This window comes from Nestor notabilis, unplaced genomic scaffold (assembly GCF_000696875.1).
Source record: "Nestor notabilis isolate BGI_N333 unplaced genomic scaffold, ASM69687v1 scaffold21338, whole genome shotgun sequence".
Classification (NCBI taxonomy): Eukaryota; Metazoa; Chordata; class Aves; order Psittaciformes; family Psittacidae; genus Nestor; species Nestor notabilis.
The window spans coordinates 1-21419 of record NW_009941005.1 but is presented as its reverse complement, the minus strand read 5'-3'; the positions used below and the strand labels follow the sequence as shown (position 1 = coordinate 21419).

The following is a 21419-nucleotide window of genomic DNA, read 5'->3' as shown; positions in this document are numbered from 1 at the left end:
GACTGTTGTGGTGTGTTATCTTTCGTTTTCTGTAATCTAGCAGTTTGTATTTTAGCTTCTGCAGTACACTTAGCATTTATTTGGAAGCATTCAGCTCAGCTTTACTTGCTAAATCGATCAGATGCTTAGGACCTGCTCCAGTGAGTCCAGAAGAGGCCACAAGGTTACTGTGAGGGCTGGAGCACCTCTGCTTTGGAGACAGGCTGAGAGACCTGGGCTGGTTCAGCCTGGAGAAGAGGCGGCTTCTTAAGAGGAGACCTTAGAGGAGCTCCAGGAAACCTGGAGAGGGGCTTTGGACAAGGGCCTGTATGGACAGGACAAGGGGAATGGCTTTAACCTGACAGAGGGGAGATAAGAGATAAGATCTTAGGAAGAACAGAGTGAGGCACTGGCACAGGGTGCCCAGAGAAGCTGTGGCTGCCTCATCCCTGGCAGTGTTCAAGGCCAGGTTGGGCAGGGCTTGGAGCAACCTGGTCTAGTGGAAGGTGTCCCTGCCCATGGAACTGGATGAGCTTTAAGGTTCCTTCTAACCCAAACCATTCTGTAATTCTATGAAAAAGAGAACTTGTGAATGCTGCCTGCCTACTGCTGTAGCAAAAAGTGACGGAGTCATGGGCTGTGGATGTGAACAGTTGACATTTTGATCAATGAGTTACATGAACTCTTTAAAGAAAAACAACCTAAACACGAAACTCTCAAAAAGCCACCCCTCCACAACCAAACAAGCCCAACTCCATGCATCGCTAATGAGTCTCTCTAACTCACTTTCTTTGTTTGCCCTTAGACTGACATTACTGTCAAGCTCTAATGGGGAAGGGGAAATCTAACGGCTTATAAAATCACACGTTGCTGTCTGCTGTGTGACCTTTTTCCAGTTGATGGTTCAATTTATTTAGGTGATAGAGAAAACACTGGGGCATGTGAAGTCTATCTTCTTGACAGATGTGAGCTAATTGAAACTGTTTTCTCATCCTTTTCTCCTTTCCTGCATTCACAGTCAGCCTTTTGTTTTTATAAAGTGATCTGTATATTTTTCTTTGAGATTTAAATGCTTTATGATCTTTTCAAGGTTTGCAGAACTGTACCTGGCTGTTGAGGGTATGGAAAGGCAGATAGACTGATGGTTGTTGAGACAGACAGAGGGAGATGTCTGTGTTTTGTGTCAAGTGATGCATGGCGTAAAGCCTTGGTGTGAAGTCTGAGGGTTTGGTCAGGTCTGTGAGGTTGTTTAGGAAAATACCATGAAATATGGCAAAAGGGGACATATCCAGTAGTGGTGAGGCACAGTAACTGCAACCTGTTCAGAACTTGTCCTGAAATCGTGATGAAGTCCTTCAAGATTGCTGCTAATGGTGTTTGTTTGTTGTTTGATATTCAGCAGCTATTCTTGTGAGGCTCTGTTTCAGTATTAGATTCCATCTGCCAGCAAGTGAAAAATATTGTTTATTTAAAGAGACTTGTCTTAACTACAGCTTTTACTAGAAGGATTCTGAACATTTCCTTGCAGAGGTTTAGTCAGGCTGTAAACCAGGCTGATGGTAGCTTTTAAGTTGAGGGATTTGGATGCTTTGTGCCTACCCCTGCGAACAAGAAACTCCTGTGAAGTTAGGTTATTTGTTTCATTCTTTTCCTCCCCAAACCCAAGAAATCTTGAGAGTTGAAGACTGTGTTCTCTGTCAGAGAGCTTGCTTTGCTTTGAAATGCCAGCATTTTGTGGCACATCCTGGGAATGCTGGTATTAAACCCTTCCTCCAAATTATTTTGGAATGACCCTGTTCTTTAAATCCCTCCCTTTTTTTTCTTCTCCCCTCCCCTCTTTTGATGGAATATCATCTTTGCCTTAAGAGCAGAAACTCCTCCTGAACAATGTCAGAGCTGCATACCGTGGGTTTTCACTATCAGTAATGATATGTTAAATGAAAACAGCATTAGTAGGATTTTTATTGAGTATCCTGTTGGAATAAGTAGCTTCTGTCATGCACCACTGACTCATTTCAATTGGAATACCACAGTTCAGTAAAAGAAAATAATTGAGTCATGGGTTTCTTACGTGAAGTGTGTCTGGTATCTTTTGCAGTAAAATTTTATGAGGGTGAAATGAATTAGAGATCTGATCTAAAATGGACAGCTCTTTTCCTCTTGTATTGGGGTGGCTCTTCAAGCTTATGAATCAAATAGTTTTGAAAATATTTTCTATGGGTGAACCTTACTTATTTAGAAACATTTGTACTTAGGGTTAGATATTTTCTTCTGGGTTTTGCACTGCTGCCTGCTTTGCAGGCAGTCTGTTGGGTAAGCACTACCTGATTTGGATAATCTTACCTGCGTTTGCTCAAACCACTCGTTTAAACTTGAGAGCTAAGATGGTGATTTTCTAATTTCCTTATTTTATTTTTTTTTTCCTAAACTGAATTAGGATAACTTTCTCTGTGCTGCTGTCAGCAGAGATCGGTGCCAGCAGGAGCTTCCAGCAAAGGAAAGCTGATGAGCAGCTTTCAAGCAGTGACCTCTGTCATTCAGCTATGCTTTTCAGGAAGAGTGTGAGGTGAACTGGGACCACCTGAAACTGTACAAAGAGGTCTATGGCCTCGGGCAGTCCTGTCTGAAACAACGTGACAGAACTGATAAAAAAGTGCCAGCAAAAGTCCCCAGCATTCCCATGTACTCCCGTGCTGATGAAATTACGTCTTTGCCAGTGTGATCCTCTGCTGCAAGAAGGCAGATGGGACTAAGATATAAATGGTAATAGCAGAAGAGCATTTTCTTCTTGATACCCGAAATCTTATCAGGAACTTAAACCTTGGTTTAAAAGAAAAAACACAGAACCAAACACTTTATTTGTAGATTTCTTAGGTAATTTGTCTCTGTGGGCTGTTTTGGAAAGTGGCTACTACTAAGAAATGTCACACAGCCCTGAACTAGTAATTTCTAGTATTACTGCTAGTAGCAAAGTGAAGTGTCCACATTAGGCTGGGCTTTGCAGAAACAATCAGAGCCTGTGCTGTCTGAATGTGGCCTGGGCCACTTCTCTGGTTTAGTTCCTTGTGACCAAGAAGCTGCAGGGATGGAGCCCAGTGGCCAGTGCTTTGAGCAGGATGTGCCTGCTGGTGTAGAAAGGTGTATGTGGTTTGCACTGAGGTAACACCAGACACACAGCACTGGTACGAATTGCCTATTGCAGGCCTTCACTGAGGGTGATGTAGCAGTTTCATGGTGTAAACACACCCCCATGTGTATGGGAAGTCCAGGTGACAGGGTGTTAGATCTCACTGTTGTCCTACATTTACAAGCAGTGCCATAGTCTGGATTAGCCAAACAATTATCTAGTGGTTTTCGCTCTGCTGCAGGAGGTTCAGATCCTGTGGATGAGCCTCTGTGCTCTCTTTGGGCCTGAGAGGAGTTTTGGCAGGAATGGGATTGCCTGGGATGAGTGAGGAGCGTTGCAAAGGAGAGAAGCTCATCTTGGGGCCTACGTAAAGATGTCAAATAGTGCAGGAGGTGTCAGAAGTGAAGGGGGCCCAGCTTTGCATTACAAGAGCAATGAGAGGTTGGAAGAGTTGGTTTTAAATCCTTTTGTTTCCATGCTCCTTGGTATTGTTTCTCTCCCTGGTCTTCCTGATCCCTCTGCTACAAAGATTTCTCTCTTGGCATCAGCATGCGTCTTCCAGCGCTTCCAGGGAGCTTTGGGTAAGGCTTTTAATGAGGAATTTGGAGCTCAGCTGTCTTCGTGCATTACCAGCACGTTTTCCTGAATTGAGTTCATACCACTGCGTGTGGCTTCTGTCAGGTTTGGCAGGACATACGCAGCCATGGGATGTGGCAGGAGCCCAGTGTTCTCTCGTACAAACTGCTTGAGCCCATGGGTTGACCAGAGCCACAGTGGTAAAGCTGCCGCAAAGCCACAGCAGGCAATCAGTGTGACCAGGACAAGGCTGCAATTGTTAAGTTTAAAAATGAAGTTTCTGGGTTAGAGTTTCTCCTTGGTTCCTCTCCCCCTACCCCCACCCTTTCAAGTTCATTCTAGTTTGGTTTAATTTTTTTTTTTTTGGGTGGTATTTAGAAGTACTTTTTTTTTTTTCTTTTTTTTTTTTTTTTTTTTAATAATTTTTTTTTTTTTTTTTTTTTTTTTTTTTTTTTTATCTCCCTCTAGCACATCTCTTTTCTTGCAGCTCCCAGAGCAGCGCAGTCCCTCCAGGGCAGAGGGGGAACTAGCTGCCATTATCCATTACTGACTGCTGCCCTGCCCTGGGGAGTCAAGTTGCTACTGGTAATTAAAAACAGTTAATAGTTCCCCTAGTAGTGTACATTATTGTAGATAATAATGACCGACCCTTCCCACATTCTGTCGCAGAGGAAGTGGAATTTCAGCAACGTATTCACAATTTCACAAAGTGGTTTGGTTTTTTTCTAATACTTTGCTCTTCTTGTCAGTCTCCAGGAGTTCCCAAATCTAGTCTAAGAACCTCTCCTCTTGTTTAAAGAAGCTTTCATTTCTAGTAGTGTCCATTTTGCTAGTCAGCCTGGGGACTTTGATGTGCATTGTTCTGGCGAGCCTTGTCCTATTTGTTTAGAATTGCGTTTATCTTTTAGTAGGACTCATAAATGATCACATGTCCTCCAGGAGTGTGGGTGTTGATGTTAGGTAGTCTCAAGACAATTGTGCTACATGCCTTCCACTTTAAAGAAAAGAATTATATGGGTTTGAAAATGTGGCATATACATGCACATAAAAAAGTCCATGTAAAGTAGGCCAACATAGAACTGATTAGTTTCACCTTTATGTTTTTTAATAAATATTGAAGTAACTCCTGTATAAAAGAGGGTTAATAATTCTTCTGCCCCTCATGGGGTTTGCAGTTTCCTGAGATCTGTAGAGAGGAGTGAGAAATGCCAGTTATCATTGCTGTATTTCCTCTTACTGTGCAGGCACAGTGTTTGGCTGACACACTGTGAAATGTGTACCAGCTCTCAACATGTTTTCACTTTCAAGGGTTGTTCAAAAATTCCTTTTCACAGCTGGTCTGGGGAAAAAAATGTTCAGAAACCATTGACATCAGAAGGATCTGTCATTGTCATGACAGTCTTTTCTGCGCTTTTGTTTCAAGCCTTTGCAAAGAGGCTACTGAAATCATAGAATCATAGAATGGTTTGGGTTGGAAAGGGCCTTAAGATCCAGGAACACCACACACTAAACTATGTCGCCCAAGGCTCTGTCCAGTCTGGCCTTGAACACCGCCAGGGTTGGAGCATTCACAACTTCCTTGGGCAACCTATTCCAGTGCCTCACCTCCCTCACTGTAAAGAACTTCTTCCTTATATCTACTCTAAACTTTCCCTGTTTAAGTTTGAACCCATCACCCCTTGTCCTACCACTACAGTCCCTAATGAAGAGTCCCTCCCCAGCATCCTTATAGGCCCCCTTCAGACACTGGAAGCTGCTCTGAGGTCTCCACGCAGCTTCTCTTCTCCAGGCTGAACAGCCCCAACTTTCTCAGCCTGTCTTCACACGGGAGGTGCTCCAGCCCCCTTATCATCCTCGTGGCCTCCTCTGGACTTGCTCCAACAGCTCCATGTCCTTTTTATGTTGAGGACACCAGAACTGTACACAATACTCCAAGTGAGGTCTCTCGAGAGCAGAGTAGAGGGGCAGGATCACCTTTGACCTGCTGGTCATGCTGCTTTTGATGCAGCCCAGGTTGGCTTTCTGGGCTGTGAGCACATGCTGCTGGCTCATGTTCAGTTTCTCATCAACCACCACCCCCAAGTCCTTCTCCACAGGGCTGCTCTGAATATCTTATCTGCCCAACCTATAGTTGTGATATTGATAGCTTTCTGCTTTGTGAGACATAACATTATAGTGGGGCAGTCTGTGTATGCTTTCTAGGTTCCCAAAACACGTGTGGTTTAGATGCCTTTCATATATTTTAATACAAAGTGGCTGGTTGAGTGCTCCGTGTTCTCCCAGAGGAACCAAAACTCACTTAATGGATCAAGAGAATACAGGGCTATAAGGCAGTTTACCATTCAGGCTATTGCAGAGGAGGGTGATTTAAAATGTTGTAGTGGCTTGAAAAGAAAATAAACAAAACTCAAAGAAAAAAAAAACAACCCCCAAAGCAGTGATTGAAAGGCTTGAAATGGCTGAGTTAATGTGATAACTCTCCTTTTTCTCTGTTGGGTCTCTTGCGGAGGTGGTTATGCACAGTTAATGTATTTTGCTGAGCTCAATGGTACCTGTTTGTGGGACTTGCTTTGAAATTAAGAGTGAGAGATGGTTTATTTAAGAGACAGCATTTAAAGAATGAGTTTCTGATGAGGCAAGTTAGGTGTTAAACACTTTACAGGTGAACCGTTTACTTATGTAATTATCGTTTGCATTATAATAAATGTTTCTCCAGGGAGTTTAGCCAATCATGAAATGCAGTTAATTTTCAAATGCTCTTCAGCAACAGTTGGCACTCCAGAGACTGAAATCTCTAGTCAAAGTGTGCATTTTCAAACTCTCCTGCTAAAGGAAAGCTGTTTCAGCTCAGTTGATTGTGCCGTTGTTTAATTCCAGGGATTTTCTTAAGTGTTTCATGCATGTTTGTCACTGCAAGTCTGGAATGCTGGGCTTGATACCCAGGTTGTGTAGGCCTACTATCTCGCCTTAGTCTCCAGAGCACTGAAGAGGTTCATGATGAGGTTCTTCAAATTAATGCCAGAACTGCATCCAGCTCTTGCAGCCCCAACACAAGAGGTACATGGACCTGCTTGGGTGAGTCCAGAGGAGGCCACGAAGGTGCTCCCAGGGCCTGGAGCACCTCTGCTATGGAGAGCTGGGCTTGTTCAGCCTGGAGAAGTCTCCAGGGAGAACTTAGAGCAGCTCCCAGTGCCTAAAGGCACTACAAGAAACCCAGAGAAGGGCTTTGGACAAGGGCCTATAGGGACAGGACAAGGGGAAATGGCTTTCACCTGCCAGAGGAGAGACTTGAGACAGGTTGGACAGGGCTTGGAGCATCCCTGCCCGTGGCCAGGAGTTGGAACTGTATGCGCTTTAAGGTCCTTTCCAACACAAACCAGTCTGGGATTCTCTGAAGACTCACTTTGTTGAAGATGGAGGAGTTTAAATGGTCTTGGTTTCTCTGATTGCTATTGATAATGGCCAGGGCATGTAGCCAGCTGTTTTGCAGTTTGACCATCAGTAAAAGGGGAGTAACATAAATCTTATGTCTCTAAGGTGAGGAGGATGTGGAGATCTATGGGTGGAAGGGGCTGGTTGATGACTATGGAGTATCTGGATGGCAGTCCAAGTATCATGCTGCTTAAGTTTACTTAATTCACTTTCCAACCTAAATGTTGTTACAGTCACATTTGTTCTAAGTCTTATTAGTGCACTGATCTGATAAACTAATCTGTGGAATTTCACCTTTTACAACTGTACTTGGTCCAACTTAATTTTTTTTGTGGCATTCAGTTTTCAGATGAATTGCTGCTGTGGTTGTAGTGGGGACCTCCAGTTGAATGGAGCCAGCCTTTTAAAGGTGGAAAGGAATAAAGTGATGTTATTAGCCCTCACCCACCCCAAACAGACCTGTTCCTGCACAACTTCTCCATTTTTTCAGATGTTAAGCCTTGGGCCCCAGTGCAGATCCTGTTCCAGCCACACTGGTGGCAGAGGATGGATGGGCTGGGGTTGAACAGGGCTTACAGAGGCTGCAGAGGCTCTCCAGCCCCCAGCAATCACAGAGCAGCAGCAGTGGAATCTGCATGTCTCGCCTATTTGGAGGTTGAAGAGGAGGAAGAGCTTTTATCCTTTCATGCTTGCAAAATTCAGTGTAGGAAGGGTCTTGCCAGTGATATTCTCTCTTCATAGCAAACAAATAAAACCACTTGGGTTGACTTTGTGCATTTTCCTATGGCTTTCTCTTCAGCTAGGGTAAGGAGGAAAAGAAGCTTTACTTACAGATGTTGTTTTCAGAATGCATCCAGCATGATATTATCTGTAAGCACATCTTTGGGCATTGGACGTCTTTCATTTATTTAGATACAGTAGAAAGATTGTCTGATATGAGAAGGAATACTTGACAAATTCCTGTGCTGTGTTTTCTTGCCTTGGACTACATATGCAGTTCAAAATTAGTTCACATCTGCTGTTCTATCATCCTGCTATTTCCAGCACAATACTAGCACTTTGATTTTGACCAGCAGATTTTGTTACTTGCTGTTTAAACTGACCTCTAAATAGAAGAAACTGGAATGCTCTGGGCCTTCTGTCTTGTTCTTGGAGGTGTCTGAGTCTGAACCTGGTGGGATTCAGGTCTGAGCTACTAGAACTGTTGATGTGTTCCGTATAAAAACAGGACAACTAGTGGGTTTCGGGCAGCGTGGGTTTTGTAAGCACCTGTGTTTCGTAACACAGATCACAGTCAGATCATTATGTTGATCTAAACCTTTTTGTAATCCTCTATGATCTGGGTTTAGAGACTGTTATTGGTGTCACGAATAAAAGCTTGTGACTTCTTTAGTTCTTGGGATAAAAGAAGACACGTATTTTCAGAGAATGACACATTAAAACTAAAACAATGTAAAAATGCAGTAAATTGAGGATATTTATCCCACTTTTCAAGACTGAGTCCTGAACTCACAAGAATGCAAGAGAAGAAATTTGATTAAAATTAATTTCATAGTCAACCATGTACTGAAGAAGCCAAGGTAAACCAGGAGCCCAAGGCATGAAAGAGTCTTAAAATTCTTTCTTTCTCAGTAATGTAAAGCTTTAAACATGGCTACAAGGAAGTGTATCCTTTTTTGGTTTTTAAAACTGAACATATAGGAAGGAAACCCCTTTTTACCCAGATACGTCTCAGATTTAGAAATAGAAATGGATGGAGTGCTACTTAAGAGTTCTGTTTTCTCACAAACTATTTTCTGATCTCATGAAAAGCTTCTTCGAAACGATGCTGATGGATCAGATACCCTGATTTCAGCTGTTAGCATTCACGATTGTGTTAACTAGCCTGGTAACTGGTATGTTCCCACTCCAGACAATCAGCAGCTTCCAGCCTCCCTTATTGAGCGTAAAAGCAGAGGAGGATGTAGGAAGTACAGCAGGTAACCCTGTGATGGATGCAGCTCTGCTTTGGCCTGAACCCTGCAGGGGTCAATTGGATATTGCCTCTGACAAGCATCCTGGTCCTCATCTCTTGCTGTTGGATTTCTGTCTGCAGTTACCTGAAGGAATTCCGCACAGAACAGTGCCCTCTTTTTGTGCAGCACAAGTGCACTCAGCACCGGCCCTACACTTGCTTCCACTGGCACTTTGTCAACCAGCGTCGTCGCAGATCTATCCGCCGTCGGGATGGTACATTTAACTACAGCCCTGACATTTACTGTACCAAGTATGATGAAACCACAGGAATCTGCCCAGAAGGAGATGAGTAAGTAAAGACTGTGCGCTGCTTTTCAGGCACTAGGCTTTTGGTATCAGACCAGGTGATGATTCCAGCCGGTTCTTGTAGAGATGAGGTAAGTCAGCAGTAAAGCAGCTTTGTAACCCACATAACATGAAAACAGATGTGAATTCTGTAATAGTAACCTGTGCACTCCAGGCCTGCTGCAGAGATGGTGCTAAGGGTGACTTAGATGGGAATTCAGCTCTTGTGTCATTCTCTGTCCTTGACATTCTGAGAGAAGCTGAGGTGGGAAAAAGAGCTCGGTGATGAATGGACTGACTCTGTTCCTCTAAGCCCGTGGCTGTCAAATGATCACTCTGGGTTACTAGCAGGGTAGCTTAGTTTTTTTTATTCACAGGTTGAAGAAAGAGAAGAAGCTTTGTCTTCTAGTCTGCCCCCTGAATTATCTATCCCCATGCTTTTTAAATCAAATCATACTTGTCAGTTTATTTCCTGAACTTTTAAGAAGCTAGTTAGGAAATTACAGGTATGCAGAATAAGGCTATATGAGGAAGAGTCTGTTTTATTGGGTCTTCTCTCCCCATGACTGCAGGAAGTTTAGCTGAAGCAGACATGCAAGAGTTTCTGCTATGCATGTGGTACAGTCCAGCAATTAAGGGTTAACTCAGTAATATAACTTTAGCCATGTGACAGATATGGAAGAATAAATAGCATTGCCAAACTGTGGTCAAATATAGGGAGTGGTTTATATAGTGATGCTATAGAAAGATGGAATTTCAGTTCCCTTTCATGGTGCCAATATAAACATACAGAAAATGCTATTTGTCAGGAAAACAATATTTTTTTTACCTCATTAAGTAAAGATCTTGTGACTCCAACAGAATGGAATAATCCTCCAGCCTGGAGCCTCTGTTTCAATACTTTCTTTTTCATTAGAAGAGAACTGGAAGGAAGGGACTGGAAATAGGATATTTGAGGGCTTTGGCTTCTAGATCACTGGTTCATATCTGGCTCAAACTCAGTGAATGAAAACTGTTGCCATCTCGGAACTTTGCTGATTTGTATTTTTTGCATTTTTAGCTTGATGCTGCAATATCTAAACTTTACCTATTCCATCTTGGGTTTTTTTTGGTTTAATTTTATTTCTCAGTGTAGCTTGTTCAGCCTAAGAGGGGAAACAAAACAGAAGCTGTAACAGTAGTGTTGTAATTCTCCTTTCTTGTCCCATGCTCTGCATAAAGGATACGTTTGGCTATAGGTAGCCTGTTGCAGCCCTGTAGGACTACATTAGCAGGAAACAGTAACAGCACAAAGTCTAGATGGGCTGCTGAGGAAATGGTATGTGCCATGTGAAGTCTCTTCAATCACAGCTAGTATACTGGAACACCTTGGCAATGTCCTTATTCTTTTCCAGATCCCTAACAGGCATTAGACTAGAATAAGAAGCTGCTGCTGTCTTAATAATCCAGTTGTCTTTTTAGGAGGGGAAACTGTTATACACCGTGTAGTGACAGGTTTAGTGGTTCTGCGTAGTGTTGGAAGACACAGCATAAGACAAAGAGCAGAGATAGCAAAGGTAGTGTTAACTGCAGTATCCTGTAGTAGCAATAAGTCTTGTGGGAGTGTTCAGTCTGTCACCTGTGTGACTAAACTTCATCTGTTCTTCCCCTCCTTCTGTACCTCAGATGTCCCTTCTTGCACAGAACTACTGGAGACACAGAGAGGAGGTATCACTTGCGCTACTACAAAACTGGAATCTGTATTCATGAGACAGACTCCAAGGGAAACTGCACAAAGAATGGAGTCCACTGTGCGTTTGCTCATGGGCCCCATGACCTACGCTCTCCGGTGTATGACATCAGGTTAGTAGAGGTTGGGGATCTGCATGAAAAAAGTAATTTCTGTACCCCAATGAAAAGTCAGATGATCATAGGACAGTACCGCTTCAGCATAAATTGCTTAGTGCTGGCGTGGTGATGATATATCCCTTCCTAGTAAGGCAAATCTAAAAAATCTTCAGGGAGGATACTCAAAATAGGGGAAGGGAGCACACTTTAAACTACTTGTGTTGTGGTTTGGAGTCTGATGGGAGGGGTCAAAATAATGAATGAATGAAGAACATGTATTGCAGTTGTTGTTTGTCTTAAGATATTCTGACAAAAATGCATGAATGAAATGCACCCAGTTAGGAATTGTTACAATGGTCCAGTTTTTATACACGTTTACCTGTCTCGTCATCTGCTCAGACAGTATGTTCGTTTAACTCTCTCCACAAAGGGAGCTTCAGGCGATGGAGGCTTTGCAGAATGGTCAGACCACATCTGAAGGCAGCATGGAGGGTCAGTCTGCAGTTGCTGCTAGCCATGCTATGATAGAGAAGATACTCAGTGAGGAACCAAGGTGGCAAGGTGAGTGTCAGTTGGGGTCTGTGGGGCTGGGAAAGTCTGGTGTTTGTGGAGTGCCCACTCCTGTAAAAAACTTTGTATAGTAAATATAGATCACGGTCAGCTCCAATTAACTGGTTGCTTCTTTTGTAGATACAACGTATGTCTTGGGAAATTACAAGACAGAGCAATGTAAGAAACCCCCCCGACTCTGTCGCCAGGGTTATGCCTGTCCCTACTACCACAATAGCAAAGACAGAAGAAGAAGCCCAAGAAAACACAAATACAGGTACTATGTTCCTGGATGTTCTATTTCCCAGCCGAGTGGTGAGGTGTAGTAGAAATGTGTAATGAAAGATTTAGGATTTTATTTACTAGATAGTTTTTTAGTGTGCGTCCAAGGCCTGTACAAAGAGATGGGATGGACTGTTTCTGTGTAGGAGAAGGGTAACAAACTAAATAAGGAATTTTCCTGTATATAGGAACCAATCTCTATAAATGACTTGCTAAATCTTGTTACAATTCTGATTTTATAGCAAACAGAACCTGTATCTGGTTTCCTCTTACCATATAAACTCCTACTTTAGAAAGCAGTGTGGGAAAAGGAGGCAACAGAAACTTTTAATAGAATCACAGAATCATAGAATAGTTAGGGTTGGAAAGGACCTTAAGATCATCTAGTTCCAACCCCCCTGCCATGAGCAGGGACACCACACACTAAACTATGTTGCCCAAGGCTCTGTCCAGCCTGGCCTTAAACTCCTCCAGGGATGGCGCATTCACAACTTCCTTGGGCAACCTATTCCAGTGCCTCACCACCCTCACTGTGAAGAACTTCTTCCTTATATCTAACCTAAAGTTCCCCTGTTTAAGTTTAAACCCATTACCCCTAGTCCTACCACTAGAGTCCGTACTGAAGAGTCCCTCCCCAGCATCCTTGTAGGCCCCCTTCAGATACTGGAAGGCTGCTATAAGGTCTCCACGCAGCCTTCTCTTTTCCAGGCTGAACAGCCCCAACTTTCTCAGCCTGTCTTCATCTAGAAACAAACACAACCATGTTTTCATGGTAAAGGATTTGGAATCCTCAAGCTGCTTGTTGTGTGTGCCTGGTGATGGGGATCATGAGGCACAGTGTGACCAGCAGTGTAGCTGGACATGTATTCCTGACCAGCTGCTGGAGACTCTGCTGTGGAGGCACCAGGGTTTTCTGTCAACTCAGCTGTCGCTGGATTTTTTGGCATGCTGTGTCTGCCTGAGCGCATAGGGAGTTATAGGCCCTCATTTCCTCCAACATAACAGAGCTTTTGTTGTGATCTCAGTGGGGCTTTTCCTTAGTTCCTTTTTGAAAAGCATAAAAGCAAACCAGAAAGCCAGGAGAGAATATACCTTGGGTGTTCTCACTTCCTTCCCCACCCCCAGCATTGGCGGAAATTTTTAAATTGGCACTGAAATCCTGTATTTAAAAAGGAAAGAAAAATCAAAGGAACATTAATCCAAACACTTTCAGGAGAAAAGGAAACACTAAACCAGTCGTCAGGCAGCAGGTCTGTGCTTCCTGCCCCTGCCTGAGCCCTTTAGGAAGGGAAGAAGTGAAAGCTTCTCCCCTCCTGATCTCCACTCGTGTTGCTTTCCCCTCCCCCAGCTGATGTGGCCCCTTTCATGCAGGCATCTGTTGCTGTTATCTGCTTCCCTCTGCTGTTGTTTGAGGGAATGGTTAAAGAGCAGGGGAAGTAGGTCACATCAAGAACTCAGAGCTGGGGAAAGAGGGTGATTCCTGTCTGGGGGAAAGAAAATGGACTTCCCTTTTCCTCAGTGACCTGACTCAACCTCTTTGCCATGTGGCTGTAGTATAACCCTGGAAGCATACCACTGTAAGGGTATTTAGTGTTCTAGGATTAGCGAATTAACTTGTTTGCTTTCTATGAATGTACAGTTCTAACACGGAAACCAGACCCAGCATCTCTGACAGTAATTGCATCAGCTGCTAGTATTGTTATGTTGGTTCAGGTTGTATTTGTTTTCAGATGGAGAGTTAAGCCATGTTTCTTATATTGGAGAATTCTAAGAAGGGGAAGAAGATGCAGCATGGTGGGGGCTGGGGAAGCAGCAGCCAGCCAAACAGATAGTACAGCTGAGGGTGGGCAGCCAAACCTGCCTCCTAATTGAGAAATCCCAGAATGGTTTGGGTTGGAAGGGACATTAAAGCTCATCCAGTCTCAACCCCCTGCCACAGGCAGGGACACCTTCCACTAGAGCAGGTTGCTCCAAGCCCCTGTGTCCAAGCTGGCCTTGAACACTGCGAGGGATGGGGCAGCCACAGCTTCTCTGGGCACCCTGTGCCAGCGCCTCAGCACCCTCACAGGGAAGAACTTCTTCCTGAGAACTCATCTCAATCTTCCCTCTGTCAGTTTAAAGTCATTCCTCCTTGTCCAAAGCCCTTCTTGAGGTTTCTTGTAGCCCCTTTAGGCACTGGAGCTGCTCTAAGGTCTCCCTGGAGCCTTCTCTTGTCCAGGCTGACCCAGCCCAGCTCTCTCAGCCTGGCTCCAGAGCAGAGCTGCTCCAGCCCTCAGAGTATCCTTGTGACCTCCTCTGGACTTGCTCAGGCAGGTCCGTATACCTCTTGTGTTGAGGTCCCAGAGCTGGACACAGTGTTCCTTGTGGGGTCTCACCAGAGTAGCGAGGGAGAATTGCCTCCTTTGACCTGCCTAGAGGAAGCAAATTTCAAAGTACATTTGACTGAATTAATTTCTCACCTAAATTACTTCATCGCTTTATTTTTCTAGGTTTTGTCTAGACAATCCTGCAAGTGTTCAGAGGTGAAAAACTTCAGCTACAGCCTGTACTTTCAGTCATGGGCTCTCAGACCTTAGGCAAGCTGAAACACTGTGAGGTTGTCTGAGTCTGATGCATTCTCTTGTTACTTTCATGTACACAGATCTTCGCCATGTCCCAGTGTGAAACATGGAGACGAGTGGGGAGATCCCAGTAAGTGTGAAAATGGAGATTCATGCCAATACTGCCACACTCGCACAGAACAGCAGTTCCATCCAGAGGTACAGTAACCTGCTCGCTCTGTTTGGTAGCTGACTAGAAAAGCAAAAGCATTCCAGCCTTATGGAGGAAGTTAGTGCACCAGTTGGGAGAGAATGTGTGGGCTGCTTGCAGCATGATCCTGGGATACAAAGAAAGTGCATGTTGGAAGTAAGTTGAAATTCAGTTGCTCGACAGGGGTGTCTCTTTGTTATGTAGACTGTATGTGAGGAGGTAAAAAGAGTAGGGTAAACTCAAGTGTAAGAGCAGTCTCACGTATGGGAGGTGTCATTTTGAAAGCGTGATGGGGGTTTGTGGGTGAGCACACAGCACCTGTTCCCTTAAGGGAAAGTTCTTTGTTGATGATGGTTGTACTAAACCATAGATACCCACAGACTAGTCCCATAACCTACCAAGCTTTTAGTTGTGAGCGTGCCCACAGCATTCTAGTACCATTACAGAAAGTGTAATTAAGACCGTGTCCTAGTCTGCTTCATGTTACAGTGTTGAAAAGCTTTGTTGGCTGTGTATTGACAAAGTAATCATTGTCACCACCTGTCAAACTGGGGGGAAGGGAAATAATGCATTTCCTACAATCATTGTCAATGGTTTGTTATTTTCCTTGCAAACATGTGGCTGTAACATCTTGTGCTATCATCTGTCAGCTCTTTCCTATCTTTTCCCACTTGTAATATCCATGGAGCTTCCAGTGAAACTGAGGGACATTATGGCAAAGGGTGACCTTTGGGTTAGCTGATGTGCGATGGGTTGATCTTCGATTGAGCTCCAGCTGTGATGGGCATATTTTGGTGTTTCTGTAACTAGGTGGGTTTTCCTTTCTTTGAAACAAAGCACTGAAATTATCAGCTGAACTCTGCTGGCCTTTGCACCTCTTATCTATGTTCCTGTCTTGCTGTTGAGTCTCTTTGCAGTACTTTTGAGATGCTGGTCACTGTTCTATTCCTCTTCATGTCTTGGTTTTGTTTTTGTTTTTTCCCATCCGTAGATCTACAAATCCACCAAATGCAATGATATGCAGCAGTCTGGCAGCTGTCCCCGAGGACCCTTCTGTGCCTTTGCACATGTAGAACGTACGTGGGCTACTTCTCTCACCATTCATGGGTATTTGTGCTGTGAAGAGCTTCTGGTCAAAATAGTTTACAATATAGGGCTGCTAAACTAAAGCTGCTGTGAAGGATTTCCAGAAACAAAGTATTAACTTTGTTAAGTCCTATAAAACCATGCTAGTGTGGGAGGTGCTGGCAAAGCTGAAGGCAGTAAGTCGTCTATAGGACTCAGCCCTCGGCTCTCTCTGCACTGTACTGTCTCTTAAAGTTCTGTCTTATTTGCTCAGGTCTCTCTATGTCAGTTCAGGAGGATGGAAACAGTGAAAGCTGCTCCTTTTCTGTGCATGGGTGAACAGTACTTAGCTAAGTTGCAAACTGTTGTATTTTAAAAAGCTGAGGTTAAAACTGCTAATTATAGATACTGATCCATTTTAAAAAGCAAATACTATTCTACTACTTGTGAAGTTTTACTTAGAGTTTAAATCTTTAAGTCAGGTTGAAGAAATAAAATATGCAGCTGTTCTTGTCTGCTTTTCCTTAAATCTTCTTTTTCTCAATAGCTCCCTGATTTATAGGGAATTATTTCAATCCTCACTTGCATTATCTGTAAACTAGTGATGCCATTTTGGTTGTAGTTGTTCTGTGTTCAGGTGGGTACTAACGTTCATAGATAAATGGTTAGCTCCTGATCCTGTGGCTCCTACTCGTTTTCTGCACTCCAGTCTCGCAGCAGTTTGAATTTGCAGCAGTTAGGGAAGGTTACTCAGAAGTCAATAGATTGGCTCTTGTACTGACTCACTATGTGGCCTTGAGCAAATCTCTGTTGTTTGATTATCCTTTGTAAATGGTGGAATTAGTAATTGCTGCCTTTGTCAAGGAATGGTGAGAGTAAATTCCCGACAGGTTATGCAGTTCCTTTTGTAAGAAGCCTTTTCAACAAGCAGTAATTATAGCTAGAGCTGTGGGCTGTAATGGCCCAGAACACAGTAGTGCAGCTACACAGTACAATCCAGAAGGCTTAAGAGAGAATGAGATCTTGATAAAGAAACAATGTCTAGCAAACTCCCTTGTGTGTAACATAATATCTTTGTTTAGGAGATGCATTATTGCTAACAAGATTACCACATGTGATACTATACTACTTTAAAGCCAGAGGAACATTCTGTAGCACTTAGGTCATTCCAACCTGGTTATTTCTTGTGCTGTTTTATGGAATTATATCTTTTAGTCCTCTTTAGCAAGGTGAACACTGAGGGACTTAATTAAAATAACAGTCCATTTACTACATCTGCTCTTGGCATGAGCTTTACTGATTATTAGCAAGAAACCTGTTGAAACCGATACTTAACATACAGGCATAGCATCGGTTATATAGCTTATGTAAAGATGTCTATAGCATCTCTACTTTACCTTTCAAGCCAATGACATTTTCTTTTTGCGTATGCCTTCCAATGTATGTTACCCCTATGTATTTTTGGGGTAATGGTTTGTACTGAGCACAGATAGAAAATGTACTTCCCTCAGCTGATTATAATGCACTCATCAACTTTTGTGCCTAGCAGCGAAGGAAGCTCTGCTTAGTTCAAGACAGCTGAGTGAATAACACACAATTCATGCAAGGAATATAATTTTGGAGCAGCATCAATGGACTAAAGAGCAGCACAATGTACTAGTGACAGTAATAATGTAAGGAAAATTAGATAAGTAGTAGCCATTTGCCAGATGAGGTTCCTCTTTGCTTTTATACTTTATAAGTAGGTGCTTATGGAATGTTTCTTCTCTCAAGAATATCTAGGTAATATTGTTTCTAAACATCTCGTGCTCCACTCAATTGTACAGCTTTGAGTAACGTCCCATGTGTTTTCATTTCTTCCAGAGCCTGCGCTCAGTGAAGATTTACAGCAATCCTCAGCTGTGTCAAGCCCAACACAGACAGGCCCTGTGATGTACATGCCGTCAGCAGCTGGGGATTCTGTTCCAGTCAGCCCTTCCAGTCCACATGCCCCAGACCTTAGCAATGTATGTAGCACTGTGGGGTAGCCTCTTCCATATTTTATAAATCTCAGCTTTTCTGAGTCACTTCTTTCTCCCAAAAGGAGAAATTTTAAGTATGTAAAAGCCCAAAGGATGTAGTATTTTTCTTTTAGATCTCAGCTGCACACTTCTTAGTGGGATCTGTTTGCTTGGAACATACAATTCAGTGGCTTTAGTATTGTCCTCTCACCTGTAAAATTTCTAAGCCTTCCTTTCTGTGTTGAGTTTGCTGATGTACTTTCCTGAAAATAGAATATATCTGCACATGAAGTCCAACTCCTTCCTGTCTAGAGGTACATATTGGGCTTAGTTTCCAAGTTACCTAATGAAAGGCTGTGAGACATTATTACTTCTAAAGTACATAGCTACATTTGTTTACATTTGAGTTTGTTTACATATGTAATTCAGAGGCTTAGCCTGTGCATACTGTGTGTTGCATTATAGGATATCCTCAATTCCTTCCCTCTCCTGCATCTAGAAGTAGCTAAATCTGGAATATGTTTCAGTAATGCCCCAGATAGCTGGTGATACTTTATTTGTACATACAAGAATGGATGGAGATCTTTAAATGCTAAAGGTGCACAGAACTAAGAAGCCTGCAGAACACTAGACCACTCCATTTTTGCAGAATGCTGGGTTTTTTTTTTCGTTAAGTCTTTCCTGTTTGCACTACTGTTGGTAAGGTAAGGTGTGCAACCTTTTCAGGTCGTTGGTTGAGGCTTTGAGAAGGTAAAATGACATGAGTTTAACTCATTTGAAACCAATCGAATGAGGTGAACTCATTTAGGACATCTGCTTTGTCTTATTCCCCTTCTTTGAAAAGAGAAGCTGATAGTTTGATTTTATTAGTGCAAAACCAACCTGACAGTTCATTGTACTCCTGAATTTGATTGCAGCTAGAATCTCAAACAGATCTTGAAAAGTCTGAGCATATTATATTCTCTCACTGAATAACACTGTGGAAAACAGAAAAAACCAAAACACCTTCATCTTAGGAGTGTATCATCTAAATTCTCTGAAAACTGCAGTGAAATTGGAGATTCCAATTCCACTTAGAATTAAGACAATTCCACTTAATAGACAGTTTAGATCTTTTCTATCTTAAGCTCTTGGTCTTTCAAACAGTCTTTCCTAATCCTTGGATATATGCCAAATGGCAACACATGTCTTTCTGTGACTTCATCGCTCCACGGGGCATCTGCATGTAGCTTGCAAACAAATACGGCTTTGCTGGTGATAATTTTCCATGATGAATTAATAAGAGAAAGAGGTCCCTCTAGCAGCCAGCCTCACATGGCCTGTTCTGTTTTGTATTTGTACTGTAGGTGTGGAATAAATCAGGAACTCTGCCAACTAGCCCCACCTCCACCACAGTGAGTAGTATCTTTGTGACTGTAGGGAAGTGTGGACAGCAGAATGTCTGTATAAAAATAAAATCAAAACATTTGTAGGATGCTCCTTCTATTTAATGCCAGCCCAGACTGTGCCACATTTGAATCTGTGGTAGCAGTAGCTGTCTAAATGATGTCTGAAGCACAGTCATGCTTGCCAGTGCAGGCAAATAATTTCTTGTCCCAGAGAAATGAGATATCTGCATTGATCCAGGTAGGCGCTTTCTCTAAAACTCAGTCTCCTTTGCTGCTGTCTGTGGCTTCATCTACAGTGCAAAACTAGCCTTGTTGCATGAGATCATGATCCCTGGTTTTAGTCCTAAGAATAGAACTGTTGGAAATTCTTGGGGTTTTAATGCAGCTGTTAATACTTGCTTGTACTTGCATTAAAACTGTCAGATTTCCAACTAGAAAGCAAAAGTTACAGTATTACACATAGCTCAGATGTGCTTGGTTGTTTTGATTGCCACAGCACCTTTCCAGGTTTCACACTACTACTATTCAGAGTGCAGACAGAATCCACTCTACCCTCAGGAAAAGGAAGAGAGTTTTGATCAGGTTTGGGAACTTGATCAGTCACATCTGAGGCCTCAAAAAGAATAAACTAGAGCTTAGGTTGGATTTTGTAAGACTGCACTCCAGTATGAACTAACGACAATAAAACCATAATTGTGGGACTGTATAAATCCAGTATTGATGGAGTTTTTTCCTGGTTTATAATTAACATTTACTGGAAGCTCGTATGTTTGTGTTGACTGTCAGTATAATCGATGCACAAACAGTGAAGTGAATGAGTTCTTCTATGGGATGCCTCCCCTCTTCAAGTCATTGATGCTGCTGGCTGAACTTTCTTGACATTTGTTCCTTCTATTAGATTCTTTGTAGGAACAGCAGTCTCGGAAGCCCATCTAATATATGTGGGTCTCCTCCTGGTGCCATTGGAAAGCCACACAGCTTGGAGACCATTGGTTTTCCTCCAGATTCGGTAACAGCAGCCGGCAGCTACAAGAAAGCACCAGGGTTTGAGCGAGAAGATCAGGTGGGGGCCGAGTATTTGAAGAGTTTCAAATGCCAGGTTAGTAGGGAATATTGGCTGGAAGAGTTGGGGGTATGAAGAAGAATGAGAAATTGCCTAGTCTAGCTTGAATGTATTTTTTATTTTTCAAGAAACAAAAATGAGAAAGCACTGTTCTCATTAGCGGTTTTAAGATCTTTGCTGTTGCTTTCAGCCTCCCTTCCAGTCTCTTCCATCTTCCATCTGTTCTTGTCTGCCTTGCTGCCATCACACATGCAGTTTGTAGAAGTCAAGCTGCTGCTTGTTTTCCTAATCCCCCAGTACTTCTGTCCTGTGTTGACCCTGGGTAGCTTCCCACATATCACTTTTTGTTTTCTTTTTCCTTATTTAGGTCCTTGCCAAGAGTTGCTGTTTCTTTTGCTGTATTGTCTCATGGAAACTCATCCTTCCTTCTGTGTCCTCACTCCAAACTCTTACCTTGATCTCTGTGACTTGGTTTGTCTTCTGTTTTCACCATTCGTTTCTCCACTGTATTAGAAATGTCATGTTAGTTGTCTCTTGTTTCTCTAGCTGTATCATGCTGGTCCTTGGCTCTTTCCTGTGGCTTCTGTATTAAATTTTAATTCCTTATTCTCATTTGAAGAACCCTCTGCAATCTTACCCCACCCACATCTCTTAATGACATTCCCCCTTATCCCTTTTGGATATTTCAGTCTTGCCTTGCTGCTTCCTCAGTCTTCTCTTTCTTGGTGTCACACCTTACTCAGACTGCTCCCTAAGCCTAGAACAGTTTCTTCCATCTCTTCTGCCATGCATGATCTTTTCCACAGTCAACTTCTTATTGTGAATTTCCCTTCTTGATGTTACAATTAATAGTTTCTCTGCACCCTCCCTTCCAAGTCAGCTGAGCTCAGGTCTCAGTTTTTATTCCTCACTGGGTTTGTAATTGTAATGGAACAACATCTCGATTCTGGGGAAGGAATAGCTACTTTTATGAAGAGGTGCCTGCAAAAATATTTCCTAGAAGTTCTTGGGGGGGAAAAAACATAATTATATATTATTCCTTTATATATATATAAAGGAATATATATTATATATAATTA

At 42.8% G+C, this 21419-nt stretch overlaps 1 protein-coding gene across 1 annotated transcript; it reads left to right on the top strand.

Annotated features, from left to right (window-relative positions):
• Nucleotides 1-8998: 8998 nt before the first annotated feature.
• On the top strand, nt 8999-20376 carry LOC104410497 (RING finger protein unkempt homolog; the record flags this gene model as incomplete). Its single annotated transcript, XM_010020670.1, has 10 exons — nt 8999-9093; nt 9210-9419; nt 11081-11257; nt 11673-11803; nt 11933-12068; nt 14715-14832; nt 15816-15900; nt 17753-17895; nt 19236-19283; nt 20176-20376. Coding segments are annotated over 10 exons (1344 nt in total), but the record flags the coding sequence as incomplete, so codon positions are not given.
• Between the last annotated feature and the right edge of the window lie 1043 nt (nt 20377-21419).